Raw genomic sequence first — 15,433 nt, 5'->3', positions numbered from 1 at the left:
TTGAGCTAGAATCTGAGATTGTCTGTTGCTACAATCGGGACTTTGAATAATTTGAAGCTACTGAAGTTGAGCCCAGTGCGTTGCGCATGTTCAACTATTTATGACATTTAAATCTGCATAAAACCAGTAAAAACTAAACTAATTGCCTATCCCTATCGCCCGGATTTTTATAACCTCCCCTCATCCTTACCAAAGCCTCCTCACATAGTAAGACTTGAGGCTCTTACTTTTGTAGAAAATCCCTGCTCCAACAGGGTATTTTCAGCCATATGAGAGGGTTGAAGTAAAAATTTTCTTCCCTCGCCACAAACCATGGAAGACTTCAAATGTAAAGTTTTTATAGGTTTATAGGTATTGGAATACGTCTAAATACGCTCTGAAAATTCGTACGATAATGTTGGGACCGAGAGATTTCTAAGTGTGTCAACGTTTTTGTCTGCTTTCTCCTTTGAAATTTAGAATTTAGAACAAGATTGGTGAATGAAAAAGATTCAATTAATTGATTTACCAGATTTTTATATAACGAAGTAACCCTAGCAAATTTTGTTCGAAGTAAGATACAAAACGGACCACTCTCCCGAATTGAAAATTTTCAGAATTTTTGTTCTCACCAAAATTAATGATTTAGAGCATGTTTAGAAGCGACTATAATGTGTCTTAGCCTGGCAAGCTCTGGTTAAAATCAAACGAAAGAATAAGCGATGGTTTTTTAGAAGCCTTTGAATTAAATATATTTACAGATTTTTATAAAAAAAATGTTTTTTAACACAATAACTATACAAAGAAGAAAATATTTAGCTGGCAGCCTTTCGAACATTTTCCAATTTCTTTTGAAGGGTATCAATAATGTCATCGACTTGATCTTTAACATCGACGTATTCTCCAACGTCTGAATCTAAAGAAAGAAAGAGTTATTGTTAAAGTGTTATTTTCTTGATCGGGTATGTAACTTCTATTTACAACATTACAACAGAACACAGTATTATAACCTTCAACAATCAGAGGCAATCTTAACCAAAGATTTCAAGAGGGAAACAAATACTACCAACATCTTTTCACGTTGAATTTTTTCATCAAACTTTTGATGATTTTTGAGACAGGGTTATATGAGTATGAAACAAGGAAAATAGCTTCTTCATTTTATTTCAGTGGCTATTAACCAGGTTATTGAGACAGGGGTGTAAAATATGATTTCTTACCATCGTCCTTGCATCCTACATAATCTTTTTTGCAGATAGCGACAGCATTTTTGATTTCGTCATGGAAATTTTCGATTGTCACATCTCCATCCAAATCCATCTCTTTCACGATCTTTCGTTCTTCATCATCAAAATCTGAAAAAACAGAGGATGAGAGGATTTCCGTTTTGAAAGAGAAATTCAATAAAACAGTTTTACTGTAGTGAGTAACGTAATTTTTTTTATTTTGGCGAGTAACGCAATTTCAGCGAATGACATGGTTAGGTGCAATTTACCCTGATTTCATTATAAGCATGTATACATATTAGCGATATTTGCAGCTCATAAAAAATTAGCCCATTCTCTTAAACAACGTATAAAAAGTAGTAGTCAAGTTGAAATTACATGAAAATCTTTCACCAGTATTTTATCAATTTTAAGCCAACACGAATTGAAAGTACAGTTGTTGACGCTTATTCGAACCCGAGCGGGAAATGTTATTTCTTCTAATAACAGAGAGATTCGAATTATAGTAGGCTCAAAGGGGACTCCTCCTTGACGGAGACTGGGAATTAGTTCGAATTATTGAAAGATTCGAATAATAGACCTTTTCATAAATTACGTTATGAACATTACTTGCCTCGTTTTGAAAATATTGCCATGATGATTAACTACCAGCGGATTTTAATAAAATTACTTTCTATTCATAAAAAAAATAATTTGATTTCTCAAGGGACATATCACCATGGTAATTGTTTGAATACGAGGCAAGCGATCATGTTGGTGACGTATTTATGAAAAGGTTTATAGAAGACATAAAAGCTCGGATAAGCGAGAGTCTACAGTATCGTAGCTTTCCATTTCCGGAAAAAATATCGTCTTGGCAAATTACAGATTACAACACATACCAATACTAGTTGTTCCAACAAAATCCTCAACGGAATCCAAGTATTTGCCAGCGGCTTTGGTCAAGATGTTGTTTCGAATGGTAGCCAAGAAGTCCATGAAGGAATCAACTGCCTCTTCAAGATGACCTTCACCTAAACAAAAAACAGCTGTATAAAAACTCAACTGAGCAATGAAAGTAATTCTTCATCTACTAGAACAAACCATTTGCTTGACACTTTTAAATTTGTTTAACGATAGTTCCATGAATCTTCCCTCTCCGTTCGTTAGTCGTTCAAAAAGAGATGCCAGAGCTAGATCCTTGCTAAGATCAAAGTTAAGCTTCTGTCAGTCCTGGTATTGAAGGTAGATGACTTTTCCTAATCGAGATAAAGAGCTAATACAATAGTTGAGCGTTAAATTATTAAAGAAGATCGGTTGTAAATTGTGTTCAGAATTTTATCTCAGCTGAAATAATCAGTACCTTTAGAACATACGGCAGCTTTGACTGATTTGAAAATTTTTTGTTCGTATTTTCCGACTTTGATGTCGCTGTGTAAGTTCTTCTTGATTTGTACAGCGTTGGGGGCTGAAAAGATAAGCGTAATAAATGTCGCGTTGAATGTAAATATCAAATAAACTTTTGAGGAATGTTATTTCACATGCAGCCCGGGGGGAGGGAGGTAAGTGACCTACCGGACGTGCGGCCCTTAAGGGTAGGTTTTTTGGACTTTGGAAAGTGCATTGTAAGGGTTGATTTGTGAGCATGTGGGAAAAAGTGCACTGTAAGGGTGTAAAATTTTTCCTGCACTGTAAGGGTCCGATTTTAGAGACCTGATTTTTGGCCGAACGTACGGAGTTTTCAAAATCGAGTGCGCCCCCCCCCGGACATGCAGGTGTCAACAATGCCGTAATTCTCTATACTCTAGACTCATATTGCCAGACTTACCAACCATATATATAATAAAGAATTAAAACCAACTTTTCATGACATTTCCTGACTTGAATCCATTTTTCTTGATATCACCTTCCAAGGCATCCAAGTCAGAGGAGACCAACTGTTTTGCAACATCAAGAGATTGGTGTAGACCACCTTCTAACGCACGTTTCACCATATCCAAGAGGTCCTCCTGGTGATATTTTGTTGCTGGCTTACCCGATGTCAACACTAGACACCAGGTCAAGCAAATCAAACGCAGCATCATCGCCTATCCTTTGATGCTAAAATGGAAATGGGAAAAGTCATCACAAAGTGTTGTATTTGGAAGAAAGATGAACGTAACCCACCCTCTGTCAGCAGTATTAAACACTATGTAGATATTTTAGATACACAAGTCGCAAAGATCCTACCCCCTCCTAACTACAAAATGTTTGTAGCAGTCTGCTCCACCGATAAAGGTTTGAAGCATCAATTTTAGAAAAGTAAAGAATATATATCGATGATATTTATCCAAAGTTATCAAGAAAAAAACATTTGAGAGCAGCTGATGTGATGGCACTTGCATTTCAAATGAACAGGAAATATTCTTTAATTTCAACTTTAAATCTTTATTTTTCACACCTTCATGAAGAATCTGTAACCAAAGAATTGGGTACGAAAGTGTTTCATTTACATACATTTCCAACTATTCAATTTCGTTTCTAGTTTGCTGCTAGACGGCAAACTCGAACTTGACATAACATATCAATGATTGAATATAAGCTTCAGAAGAAAACTATTGGCACCTGTCTCAGAACGGCTTCAAGTGAAATCAACCTCGTATTTGAACAACTGTTAACGAAAAAGAAAATTCAACAATCCTAGCAAGTATATGAAATAGAATCATTCTAAAAGTAGCAAGATGTAATAAAGTTACTCCTTTACAAGTCACCAACACGAGACTTATGGAATAATAAAGCTAAAACAAGTATGCTTATCCATACATACCACCTGTTTAAAAAGCATTCAACCCGGTGAAAACAAATCAAAGGATTAGGCATAAACATGAAGTAGTACAAAAACCTGAACAAGGGGAGAGAACCTTTATCTGCAGGTAACAGTATCGGTGGAAAAATTCAAAATCCAGGGAGTACGGAATATTCCATGTAGGGTCGAAAAAAAATACTGGGCTGCTGGCATCCGCTGACGAATACGTACTCCTATACTACCTGCAACTTTGTAGAGGTCTGTGTTCAGACTAAAAAAACACCAATAGAAAATCAATACTAGTAGGGTAGGGTCGTTTTTTGGAATTTCGGCAAAGGTAGGGAAAGTCAGTAGATACTTGCTTAAGTTTTACTTTTTCACATTTATCCTTTTCATATTGTGGACACTGAAAAAGTCGGAAAAATTCCTTGAAGTTTGATGTGAGTAAATGAGTCCCAAGATTGAGAGGATAGCATAGCGAGAGAAAATTCTGCTCAGTCTAAGCATTGTATGGTCTAGGATATCATTGTTTATCCAATTTTTCATTATATTTCTGTTTATTCCGATAACGAAAGCGACAGAATGACATCATTTACTCAAGTGCTTCCTCTTAAAGTGGACATGGGTTTGGAATGCGAGAAATCAATCGTGCCAATCTCTAATTTTTAAGCATGCCAAGCATGTTATCACGTCTCTAGAGAATTAAACCTCTCTCCTCCTTTTTTCGAAAAAAAAGCATGAGAAAATTCGGTCAATAGTAAATATGTTTTTTTTTTGGAACTCAGTCTATAATTACTCCCCTCTAAATTTTAAGAGATGGGTACAAATTATTATTATCCACGTCATCTTGAAATTCCATAGAATTCCAATACCCCACACTTGTTAGTTTAGTCCTTTTAAGTGGATTGCTAATGCATCGATAAAACTAAACTGGAGTTCACATTCTATTACGAACAGTTTAATTGCATATCAGATATTGAATTTTAGATCCAGTTCTCATCATGATTAACTAATTTCAGGTTGCATTTTAACGAGAGAGAGTTTCAAGGATGTTTTCGTTCGTTTTTCGTTGTTCCACTAGTTCAAGTGACGAAAGCCTTCAATAATTCTCGCCTCTGTTATCTACACGACAAGAAATTATTATTTTTGGTTTCCTAGCAATAAAGCTCGTTTATCGCATACAAACATTACGAAATTCTACCTAGCACACAAAAAGATTTAGTCAAACACAATGAACTTTTTCATTACTCCTACGCTACCGAAAAAGGAACATTTGGAAAACCAGTTGTGAAATAATGGCATTTTGCTGATTCGACAATTTTAATCGAAGAAAAAGCTTTGGTTTAAAGCACTTGTATAACTTTTGAAGGCTATCATTGACCTCTCACTCAAGATAACGGTTACGAAAGAAAGGGATTAAAAAATAAAGAAACTATAAAATAGAAATACTCTATATCAGAAAAATTCTTTTACATAAGTTTAAAAGGTAAGAGAGACACTCTCTACTAAAATATGCAAACGCATATACACATTGTGTGTGGTACACCACCATCACGATATCCTTCCGAAGCACGCAATATGTAATAAATTAACATGACTTGAAGATCGTGCACGAAATATAAGGATAAAAATTGTTCTACTCGTCTTCAATATAATATTATCTAAATATCCTATTACTTTTTAATTCTCTTGATAAAATAACAAAAAGGGAAATACTACTCTCGGGTACCTAATAGCCTTTGGAATAAGCGGGGGTGTAATGAAAATGCCCCGGGTGGAAAATTTTTGAAAAGGAGGCTAATACAGCAGAGTTAGGGCAAAAGAGGGAATTTTCAAAAACATTTTCGCGAAAACTAATGAGCGGGGGGGTTGGAATAAGAATGTCTTTGATGGAAAATTTTCGAGAAATTATTTGGCGGGGGGACGCTTATTAGGTACCCGAGAGGAGTTGGTGTTTTAAAGACCTATTTTCACTAAACTTGCTAGCACCCTATCATCTTCAAGACCCTAGCCTTTTGCGAACTAAGATACTTTCATGTTTTCCCAGGTTTCCCAGTTTAAACTGAACTAGCATTACTTGTAGTGCTTTGAAGATTATCAGGATCCAAGCAAGTCAATATGCAATAGGAGTATCGATATAAGCAATAAAAATAAACAAAAATGTGGGGGTATATAAGATTTTTTTACAAATAGTTACGTCAAAAATATAGAGCTAAATCAATCGTTTACCAGTCATAAGATTCGCACTGTTTCGCAATCAAAACGAAAAGCAGCATGAGTGCTGGATGAATTTGAAAACTTTCTGAAATCTCGTAAGAAATCACTTCCTATCTATGTATACTACTTTCAACATCTTGGTAAATCATTCATTATCCCGATGTCCACAGTGTCTATCAAACATTCAAAAAACGTCATAACCAATTTCCAATTAAACTAACACAACGTCGTCAATTCAGAAGAACTCTCGCGCCTCGTGATACGGGTGATACGGTCCCAAAATTCCACTTTTATTTTCGTTTTTTTGGAACTCGACTTTTCGGTATCATTCGGTCACGCTGACCGATTCTTTTCGGTTCGTTTTCGTCGCCGCTCCCGACAGATGTTGAATTTCATGCAATTTGATCTATTTGAAGGTCATCATTAGGAAAGCGCCCAATCCTACACCCGCTAGGGCGGACATTAAGAATCCATTTTGAGTCGTATTTTGAGCTTGGTCGCGTTTGAAAAAGTCCATGAATCCTTTCTAAAAAGGAGAAATAAAATAAACATTAGATTTTACAGGAAATGAAAACTTGTTTTTGATTAACGATAATTGTGCAATGGAGGGTCAATTCATGGGAACCTTACTTCAGCGCTTTTTCAACTGGGCAAGTCTATAATTATAAAAAACATTTGATAGGAAATTGTATATATCAAGAATTTCAAATATGTTTTTGACAAGCGACAGTCTTTTTTTAATGATTTTTAGCAGGCCAACGAAAACAGTATAAAGGATTACATAAAAATATTTTCATAATGACGATACTTATTTTGTCCTATAAAAAAACAAGAAATCATCTATGGGGGAGAGTCTGTGATAAAAGAAATTATTAAGCTCATCATTGCATTCCTATCAATGTCACTCCCTTACAATGGGGTTTCCTCTGACCTAGTTGTAGTCAAGTCATATGAGTTGATTTCATTATTTGATATTTTGTCTTATACATACAATACAAACTTTAAAATGAATACCACCCAAGGAAAGAATAAAGTTGGTCCACTATCTCATGTGACTTTGTATGTCTCAAATGAAGGAGACATCAATTTTCAAAAGGTACTTTAGACTTTCAAGTCATCTTTGAAAGAGTTTTGAAAAGCTCAATAGGAAATCAATTATCAGTTTAAATAGCAAAGCATCGATTATTCATCTCCCATGCTAAGAAAATATTCATAGCCAATTATATTCAAAATGTGTGTTGCTAAAAGAATGTTTCTATCTCATCTATGTATAGAAATAATCTTCAATAACCTCAGTCTAACTGAACTATAATAATTGAGGGATTGTTCTTTAAAAAAATCATGATAAATGTTTCTTCACACTCACACTCTTTTCAGTCACTATCACTTTTTAACTCGTGAAATCTGGTATTTTTATTTCTTGCACAAAAAGCTTTTGACCACACCCAATACTTTTTTAAATCACTATCATAAATGATATCTAAGGTAGGGGTCACTTGGGAAAAGGTATTGACATGCTCACTCCTTATTTTAAGCCCTGAAATTATTATGACAAAATTACTAAATCTCAAAAACAGGTCCACTTTTGGTCAGGGTTTATTTTTGTCCGTCAGGATCAAAAGTTTAATGTCTACTGTAAGTTGGTCTATTGTCCACATCCCTCCTGATCCCCCATCTAATTCCAAAATCCTTTTTTAGAGATGGGAATAACAGGAAAGTCAGAGTCGCTGATTGAAACTATATTTCTTTGCTTACCATACTGGTCAGAGAGGAAAAATCTTTTTTCAATCAGCAATTCTGACCTTTTCATATATCTAAAGAAAGGTGTCGGAATTAGATGAGGGATGTTGGCATTAGACCAACTGACGTAAGTAAAGAATCAATCTTTTTGCTAAAAATCATTGACAAGACCTTATTTCAAATAAAAGTAGTATATATGTGCTTGTTAGCGGCTAAGATTTAGACGTTAGAAAGTTACTCCAAACTTATGAAATTAACCTCAATGATGATATGGTACAGCTTACACTTATTCAAAATGAATGAACAACAAACCCGATATACTAGCTCAAACCTGTTCAAACTGATAAAGATTCTTGAGTTTATAAAAAAAGCTTACCAATCCACCTTGTTCTTTGATCCATTCCCCCAAGCGCGAGACAACGTACTGATGGATCCAACTGACTATTGTATCAACAAATGTAACACCCATGTCAGGTTTCTCAGCACAATGAACTGCCAAAGAACTACCAAATGTCAGAAAAGCTACAACTCGCCCCCAGTTTTTCCCTGAGGCAAAAATTTTATCTGATATTGCTTGGAACATAGGATAAGCAGTATTTGGAGTAATTGAAAGTCTCGTACACATGTTTGCAACAAATTGTGTATCTGCTGCCATTTCAAATTCATCACCAACTCTTCGTAAAGTTAATGCAATTTCGGAAATGCTACTATTTTCGTTGATAAGTTCTTCTTGATCATAGCCAGGTACAGAAATACCTTTCCTCCGAAGTCTTTCACCAACAAAATCTTGGATTAGTCTACGAATTTTCTCCTCTTCATTTTCGTTTGGTGGTTGAGCACCAGCCATGCTCTTATAAATTATTAATAAATCCAGCTTCACAGCTAGAAGCAACTTGGGTTAAATTGTTAAGCTTGAAGCTTTCACTTTAAATAAATATAACGTAGCTCCACTACAGAGATGAATTTTCTTCACAAACAGTCCCAAACACAATCAAGTTTACAATCATAACAACAGACAATTTAGAGCCAAAACCAGATAAAGAGTGTTTAAAATGATATTTAATCCAAGCAAGCCAATATAAAAACATTGATGGTCCTATATATTGATGTTGGTGTTGTGCAATATACATCCAGCAAAGCAACGTTTCTTTTTCAAGAGTGGTGTGCTTGGAAGGCTCTCTTCACTATTCATAAATTCATCTGTAAAAAGATATAAATAATTCAAAAAAGTATATAACTCACACCCCCAATTCAATTGAATATATAGCTTCCTGCCAAACATGTTTAGTAGATTCATAACCAGATTCCACCTGAAATTCTTCCTGATTTAGTTGGTATGGAGTGGTGAAAACAAAATTAGTGTCCTCCCCCTCTCTGCCACTGGACTGGTTTGGTTTGTTCTGCTTTGACGCGCACGAAAAAGAAAGATCCATGCACGCGATCGCTGCTGGCGGGGGCGGTCTTTTGAAAACAAAACCGCCCCGTCAAATTGCATGTGCTCGATTTTTGAAAATTTTGCCGAATTTCTACTTTCGAGATTCTACCAAGGAGCTGATTTTTCTATTTTAGTGTTTTTGTGAGCCTACCTGGGACTCATGGAGATGAAAAAAGGTACTCTAACCTAGTCACAGCGGCACATTCCCGCGCAACTTTTTGCCCGGGTTCCACCCCACTATCCCGCCCCGCCCTCACAAAAAAATAGGGTCTTTTTTGGGAGAGATAACAGGACAGGGTTATTGGTATGGTATATCGTTATCGAGAAAAAATATAACGGTAGATGTCTAAACGAATATATGGATCATGGGTGGTCTTTTTGTAGAAAAGACAACAAAAGAAACCTTGAGTTGACAAAATGTACAGTATACATACAATATATTGTACAAAATAGTGTTCAAATTGTCCGCCATCCTTTGAAAAGTTCTAAAATGTAGTATGTACCTTGCGACCTTGTCTCTTTGCTCTTATTGAAAGCTAACTTCTTTTTCATTTACTGTTTTCGTAATTACAATTCGTGTTTCATATATTAAACAGTTCGTTTTCCGAGTTTCTCCTAAATTTATTTTTGAACAATGACTCAGCTGCAAAGAAGTGAAAATACTCAACATCAAAAAAGGGGGATAAGACCTAAATCTTTTGAGTTATCTAATAAATAAAAGAAGGGAGACGGGAGTGAAAATCAAAACACAAGTGTTTTAATTTTCTTATAAATCTTGACAAAACTCATAGTCCTGCCACATGAAATAGAACTATGATGGTCCACCCAATAAGATAACATACTTTATAGTCATATTTCAACGAAAACATAGACTCGTGAAACCCATAATCAAAAACAATTTCATCTGTTGTAATACGAAGAGGTATCCTATTCTGGAAATTTCAAGAAATATTTTCGCTGATTACTTTTCGCTGATTACTTTTCGCTGATTACTTTTCCTGACTGTCCTGACCAATTTATTTCTTCACCTCTCAACCTTTTAACAGTAGTCTCTTGCAGAGATGTGTGTTTAGAGAAATGAATCACCAGAATGTTGAATGTTTTTGACCAAATCTTTTCTTTAAATCCCTTGAAAATGTTGAATAGTAATTGAATTTGAACTAGATTGCGATTTTTTGAGCGTTGAAAAGATATTTCAGAGTGAGAAATGATAACCTGAAAATAATTTGAACAAAAGCGAAAATGGAAAGTAAAGATAAGAAAATGAAAAAATGAAGATTGAAATCAAAATAATGTAAACTTGGTAGGGTGTCATGCTATAATTACCATTTGCACATGAGTAAATCATCAATCTAAGAATGTCGTCATCGTAAAAATATATTTTCAATGAAAGAAAAAATGTTTTTCAAATTGTATCAAAAGTTATTCTTGAAGATCACTTTTCAAGAAGTCAAGGGACTGTGTTAAATTGATCAATTAGATGAATATGAGAAGGAAAAATTCTTCTTTTAAATTCAAACTCTTTCATATTTTTTATCAAGTTGTACAAAATACCATTCTTAAATGCATAATTTCAAAAATGATGTGAATAATGTATATAAGACGCTAATATTACGAAATTATCCCTCGTTTAATCAAGTAAAATAAATAAAGCAAGGTAAAAGAAAACATGTACAACCAAAAATTAAATATTAAGAATGATTATAGATAACAATCATCAAAATATAACACCTAGAACGGAGAAGCAAACCTAATTAAGTCAAATAATCAGGAAAGTTTTTTCTAGAGTCTCCAAAAATAGTGTATTAACTATATATACTTAGAACTCCCCTAACTGAGAACGAATAAAGAAGTCAGGGTGTCAAAATTTTGTTCCTTGAAACACTTGTGATGTAATTTGATGAGAACTTATTGCATTTTACTCCAACATAAGTTATATTTACAAACGTCAATAAATATCCAAAAAACAGATACTCAAAAACGAATATCGAAATCTACAAACCCTAACTTATTAAACCTAATATATTCAAACGAATATCGAAACTCAAACTCCATTTAGAAGATAGGAAATACGGGTGTAACCACGCCTGCCTTTAGATTCTCGAAGTCCTTCTATCCACCGTTTACCAACTAAATAAATGGTCACAAAGGAAAAAGCAAGTCCAAAGAAAACTGCACCAGTTAAAGAGATGTTATCAGAATGAGAAATCCCACTTCCTGCCTCAATGACCCCCTTTGAAGATGACTTGGTTACGTTCTTCGGTGTTTTCGTACGAATATGCGTCTTCTTTGGAGCTAAAACATAAAACATTGGCCGTGAATATTTGAGTTTGTTTTTACCTTGAGCATATTTTTAGCCTTTGAAGTCTCTAATGACGAGTCACGTGACATTGGAAATTCACTTTAATGCTTGACGAAGACAAAATTTATCACGAAAACATCAACTTATTTAAAATATATTCAACCAACCGAAACATCAATAAATCAAGCCTGACTGATTCGCAAACAAGAGGGAGCCCATGAAAGTTTTAAAGGTAAATGGAGAAAAGAGAGCACGAGAAGGAAAACATACTGGTCGATGGTAAATCTGTTGTTGATTGGTTCGTTTGTAAAAATTCCATTATTGTTGGCTGTAAAGTAAAAGAAAAGGTGTACTTTAAAATTTAATCAAAATAGACATTAAAAGACTTTGAATACATCAACTTACATATTTAACTACTTTGGCGATTTCTAAGGCTTTCAGTTTTTGGACGATCTGCAGATGATTTCAAAAGATAAAAGTCATAAAATTTCACCTCTAATAGAAATCAATTCCAGTTTTTTGGTCTATATGGTTCTGATAGGAAAAAAGGAGTAATCATGCGAGACGTATATCGTGAATTAGAAAAAAAAAACTCACAGCAGGTGTCACTACTGTGGAAGTTTTAGTTGATGTTGTTGGTTTGATAGTGCTCATTGCTGATCTCATGAATGTCGTACTTGATGTAGTGGTCGTTGTAGATGGCCTTTGCGCCATGTCTTTTATCGAAGGGACATATTTGGTCGTAGTTGTTGAAGATGCGAGAGGCTTTCTTGAAAAAGGTGTATCTGTAACAAGATTATCCAGCTTTACTTGAGATGAAGGATTCATGTGTGGAGAATTCGTTTTTAAGGTCGTCGTTTTCGGAGTGGGTTGAGGGCCTAACACAGCGTCCAAAGGATCTGAAATAAAAATACATTAAAAATTAAATCTTTAAAAGATATATAAATTTAAGTAATGATCCTTCTGAGATTTTTGCAAGAGAATTTAAATCTCAAATTTTTAGGCGTGAATAGGCAATGAGAAATTAGAATGGTTAACATATGAACGAATAGAGTATTAATTTAGATGGGATTAGGGGGGGGGTACCAAGTTGTGGTACTGGACCAGTGCCGAAAAGTTGTACTTTCTTGTTTTTTGAAATTTATCTGAGACCACGTAGAATTTACCCCTTAAAATAGGTATACCACCCCTTAATACCCAGTACAATCTTGAAATCACCATTGAGAAATGACACACCACCGTTAAGTACCCTGTACTAAATTGATTTTCCCCCTCAAAATAGGTATACCACCCTTTAGCTTTTAATTCTTAGTAATTTATTTTCTGGTCTTTGGTTTCTGGTACTTTCTGGTACACCTCCTTTAAATTTTCTAAAAAACTTTACAACACTGTATTAAAAAATATACTACACCACTCTGTAACACCCTTTAAAATAACTCAGGAAAAATTCCTGTCAAGATATGTCAAGTCGAATAACATTTTCAAGCAGCGGTAGTAAAATCTAAGACATAATGACGGTGGTGTGATGAAAAATCGAAAAAAGATTTTACTACCCAGGGTAGTTAAATACTAAAATGGGTGGTATCTATGTGTTAAATGTTGAAAAAGTTTTACTACCTGGGTAGTTAAAACTGGTAAAATTAGCAAATTTTAGCTATTTTTGTAATTCTTTTAATTTTTTGGATGACTTTTCTGAAAAAATGTGAAAATTTTTATAATTTGAAAAAATTTTCTGTTGGAAAGTTGTTTGCTGCAAACCAAAAATTCTCGAAATCTTTTGTCAATATAAAAAAAACTTTAATTCTAAGGAAAAAACATTGATTGCACTAAGTGAAAAATGTGTCACAGAAATAATCATTTTTTAGCTTTTTTTGTAAAATCAGTCCGAAAAACAACTAAAAAATAGGTGGTCTCCATGACAAATTGTCCCAAAAACTTTTACTACCAGGGTAGTAAAATAACAGTAAAAGAACATTTTTTGTGATTTTGCAGGATTTTGAGTACCAGATACTAACTTGATGCCTCATATTTGGTATTGAGACCACCATTTAGTCCCTTGATACAAAGTTGCAAATTTTTTTTCTTAATTAGGGCCACCACCTAGTACCATGTACTAAGTTGTTTTTTACTTACCTTATCAGACCACCACCCGTCACTGGCCCCCACAACTTAGTACCAACCCCCCTGATGAGTTACTGAGAAAACCAGTGGACTTACTGGGCGTTGTGTTATCAGTGACGCCAGTGATAAAGCCCACTTCGTGTTGACTTCTATCTTCTCCAACACTTGTTCTTCGTGTCAAAGCATTCCTACAATCTGTCCCTTCATCTGAACACTTCAATAATTTGCAGTTGCCATTCACTCGATCATATGCATCCCACACATAGCTATTACAAGTTTTGTGGTCACAACATTGCTTTCGACAACTGTTGACATCAGGTTCAGTCAATCGATCGATGAACAGCAAGGGGTTTTGTTCGAATCGAATATCCAGGTCATGATTCACAGTGAATTTACATGTGCTTGCCACAACATTAGACCATGCTTGTTTCTGACCAACAGTTTCAAAAGGATAAACTGCCACCAGGATTACAAAGATTATTAGATATACCATTTTCCCTACATTCTTAAGTATTGTTTTTTTTAATTGTTTAATCTAAAAAACATCAAAGAAATTAAAGGTATTAGACATGATTATTGAAAGCAGGTCACTGAAACAGGGTGGAATATCAAAAATTTGGAAAGATGCAACAATCACTCCCCTATACAAAAGGGGGAATATGAACCACTCAAAAGCAGAACAAAATTATTTTCAAATCATTCTCAGTATGTTGTTTTTCGTAGGAAATCATTGAAATCCTCACCAGTCATTTCTGTAGTACCTCACCGGCCAGGGCAAGTCCTAGGACTGTTGCTATTTTTGATTTACATTTATAACACATGCCTGACAAAGTTAAATAGAAAATAGCTCTGTGTGCAGATAATGCATAACTTTACCCTTGGTATCACTATCACAACAAGCTAGATGCTGAATGGCCTACCTAATGATGAAAATTAGATAGCAATAATGAGAAACATAAAAACAATCAATCAGAAAATATAGCAGTTAGCGAAATTGAATTAAATTTCATCATTGATTGTTGATTGGAGGAGAGGGAAGGGGAGAAGGGAAAAAAAGAAATAGAAAGTTCCGGTTGCAAAAATGAGTTTTATTGACAATTGAAACGTGCTTGATTGTGGCATTGTTATCAAAAATGTTGTGTGAAAAAACAAAGAAATATAAGGAAAAACAAAAAGCCCAATTAAAATCTGCAAAAACGGCGATTTCTGGCATATTTCCGGCATTTTCGGCCGGAAAAAAAAATTAAATAGTAAGTACCGTAAGTGGTCCCAAATCCGACAGTCCTGCCTAAATCCGACCCCCCAAAGAACTGCTATGAAAAAAAATTCAATGTTTACAAACCTTCCCTCTCCAAGTTGAACAATAAACTATTGCAATAACTCTTGAAATAAAACATCTAACAAGATTTCAATTATTAATGTGATCATAAAGTGTGAGTTATAAAAATAATTACCTCCATTATTATTATTCTGAATCGATTGCGCGTGTTTAAAACATTAACAATTTTGTAATAGAACATTATGTTTTGTACTAAGAAGCAATTATTGTTATTCGGTTCAATTGGTTCAGTGTATCAAATCTCTCAGTTTAGTTGAGACTTAGGTATCTTCATTGCGTCACAGCGAAAGGTTTGTTTTTATTTTAGTTT

General features: G+C 34.6%; 3 protein-coding genes across 3 annotated transcripts; all 3 read right to left on the bottom strand.

Moving 5' to 3' along the window:
• Nucleotides 1-711: 711 nt before the first annotated feature.
• On the bottom strand, nucleotides 712-3,310 carry LOC136805806 (uncharacterized). Its single transcript, XM_067062367.1, has 5 exons — nucleotides 3,046-3,310; nucleotides 2,548-2,652; nucleotides 2,087-2,218; nucleotides 1,200-1,334; nucleotides 712-895 (listed from the first exon to the last, which is right to left on the bottom strand). Exons 1-5 carry the CDS (start codon nucleotides 3,266-3,268, stop codon nucleotides 795-797), a joined length of 696 nt encoding a protein of 231 aa, XP_066918468.1. The 5' UTR covers nucleotides 3,269-3,310; the 3' UTR covers nucleotides 712-794.
• A 3,199-nt stretch (nucleotides 3,311-6,509) lies between these two features.
• Nucleotides 6,510-9,122, bottom strand: LOC136805809 (bcl-2-like protein 1). The gene is made up of 2 exons (XM_067062370.1): nucleotides 8,303-9,122; nucleotides 6,510-6,712 (listed from the first exon to the last, which is right to left on the bottom strand). The coding sequence occupies exons 1-2, from the start codon at nucleotides 8,771-8,773 to the stop codon at nucleotides 6,593-6,595; spliced, it is 591 nt and encodes a 196-aa protein (XP_066918471.1). The 5' UTR covers nucleotides 8,774-9,122; the 3' UTR covers nucleotides 6,510-6,592.
• A 1,739-nt stretch (nucleotides 9,123-10,861) lies between these two features.
• On the bottom strand, nucleotides 10,862-14,326 carry LOC136805800 (salivary glue protein Sgs-3-like). The gene is made up of 4 exons (XM_067062360.1): nucleotides 13,881-14,326; nucleotides 12,261-12,562; nucleotides 11,934-11,991; nucleotides 10,862-11,656 (listed from the first exon to the last, which is right to left on the bottom strand). The coding sequence occupies exons 1-4, from the start codon at nucleotides 14,275-14,277 to the stop codon at nucleotides 11,406-11,408; spliced, it is 1,008 nt and encodes a 335-aa protein (XP_066918461.1). The 5' UTR covers nucleotides 14,278-14,326; the 3' UTR covers nucleotides 10,862-11,405.
• Between the last annotated feature and the right edge of the window lie 1,107 nt (nucleotides 14,327-15,433).

This window comes from Clytia hemisphaerica, unplaced genomic scaffold (genome assembly GCF_902728285.1).
Source record: "Clytia hemisphaerica strain Z4C2 unplaced genomic scaffold, Clytia hemisphaerica genome assembly, whole genome shotgun sequence".
In the NCBI taxonomy this organism is placed as follows: Eukaryota; Metazoa; Cnidaria; class Hydrozoa; order Leptothecata; family Clytiidae; genus Clytia; species Clytia hemisphaerica.
The sequence above is the reverse complement of the archived record's forward strand: the minus strand, read 5'-3'. Positions and strand labels throughout refer to the sequence as shown.

Bases quoted from the DNA above. Each gene is read 5' to 3' on its own strand.
- LOC136805806 (XM_067062367.1), bottom strand. From the start codon at position 3,268: ATGATGCTGCGTTTGATTTGCTTGACCTGGTGTCTAGTGTTGACATCG. The intron at 2,653-3,045 runs GTTGGTTTTAAT...TTATCTTTTCAG, and splicing joins GTCAGGAAATGTCATGAAAA to CCCCCAACGCTGTACAAATC. The intron at 2,219-2,547 runs GTACTGATTATT...TTTTTTGTTTAG, and splicing joins AGCTGCCGTATGTTCTAAAG to GTGAAGGTCATCTTGAAGAG.
- LOC136805809 (XM_067062370.1), bottom strand. From the start codon at position 8,773: ATGGCTGGTGCTCAACCACCAAACGAAAATGAAGAGGAGAAAATTCGT. The intron at 6,713-8,302 runs GTAAGCTTTTTT...TCTCCTTTTTAG, and splicing joins TCAAAGAACAAGGTGGATTG to AAAGGATTCATGGACTTTTT.
- LOC136805800 (XM_067062360.1), bottom strand. From the start codon at position 14,277: ATGGTATATCTAATAATCTTTGTAATCCTGGTGGCAGTTTATCCTTTT. The intron at 11,992-12,260 runs GTGAGTTTTTTT...TTTACTTTACAG, and splicing joins CCACAGTAGTGACACCTGCT to CCAACAATAATGGAATTTTT. The intron at 11,657-11,933 runs GTATGTTTTCCT...TTTATGTTTTAG, and splicing joins AACAGATTTACCATCGACCA to CTCCAAAGAAGACGCATATT.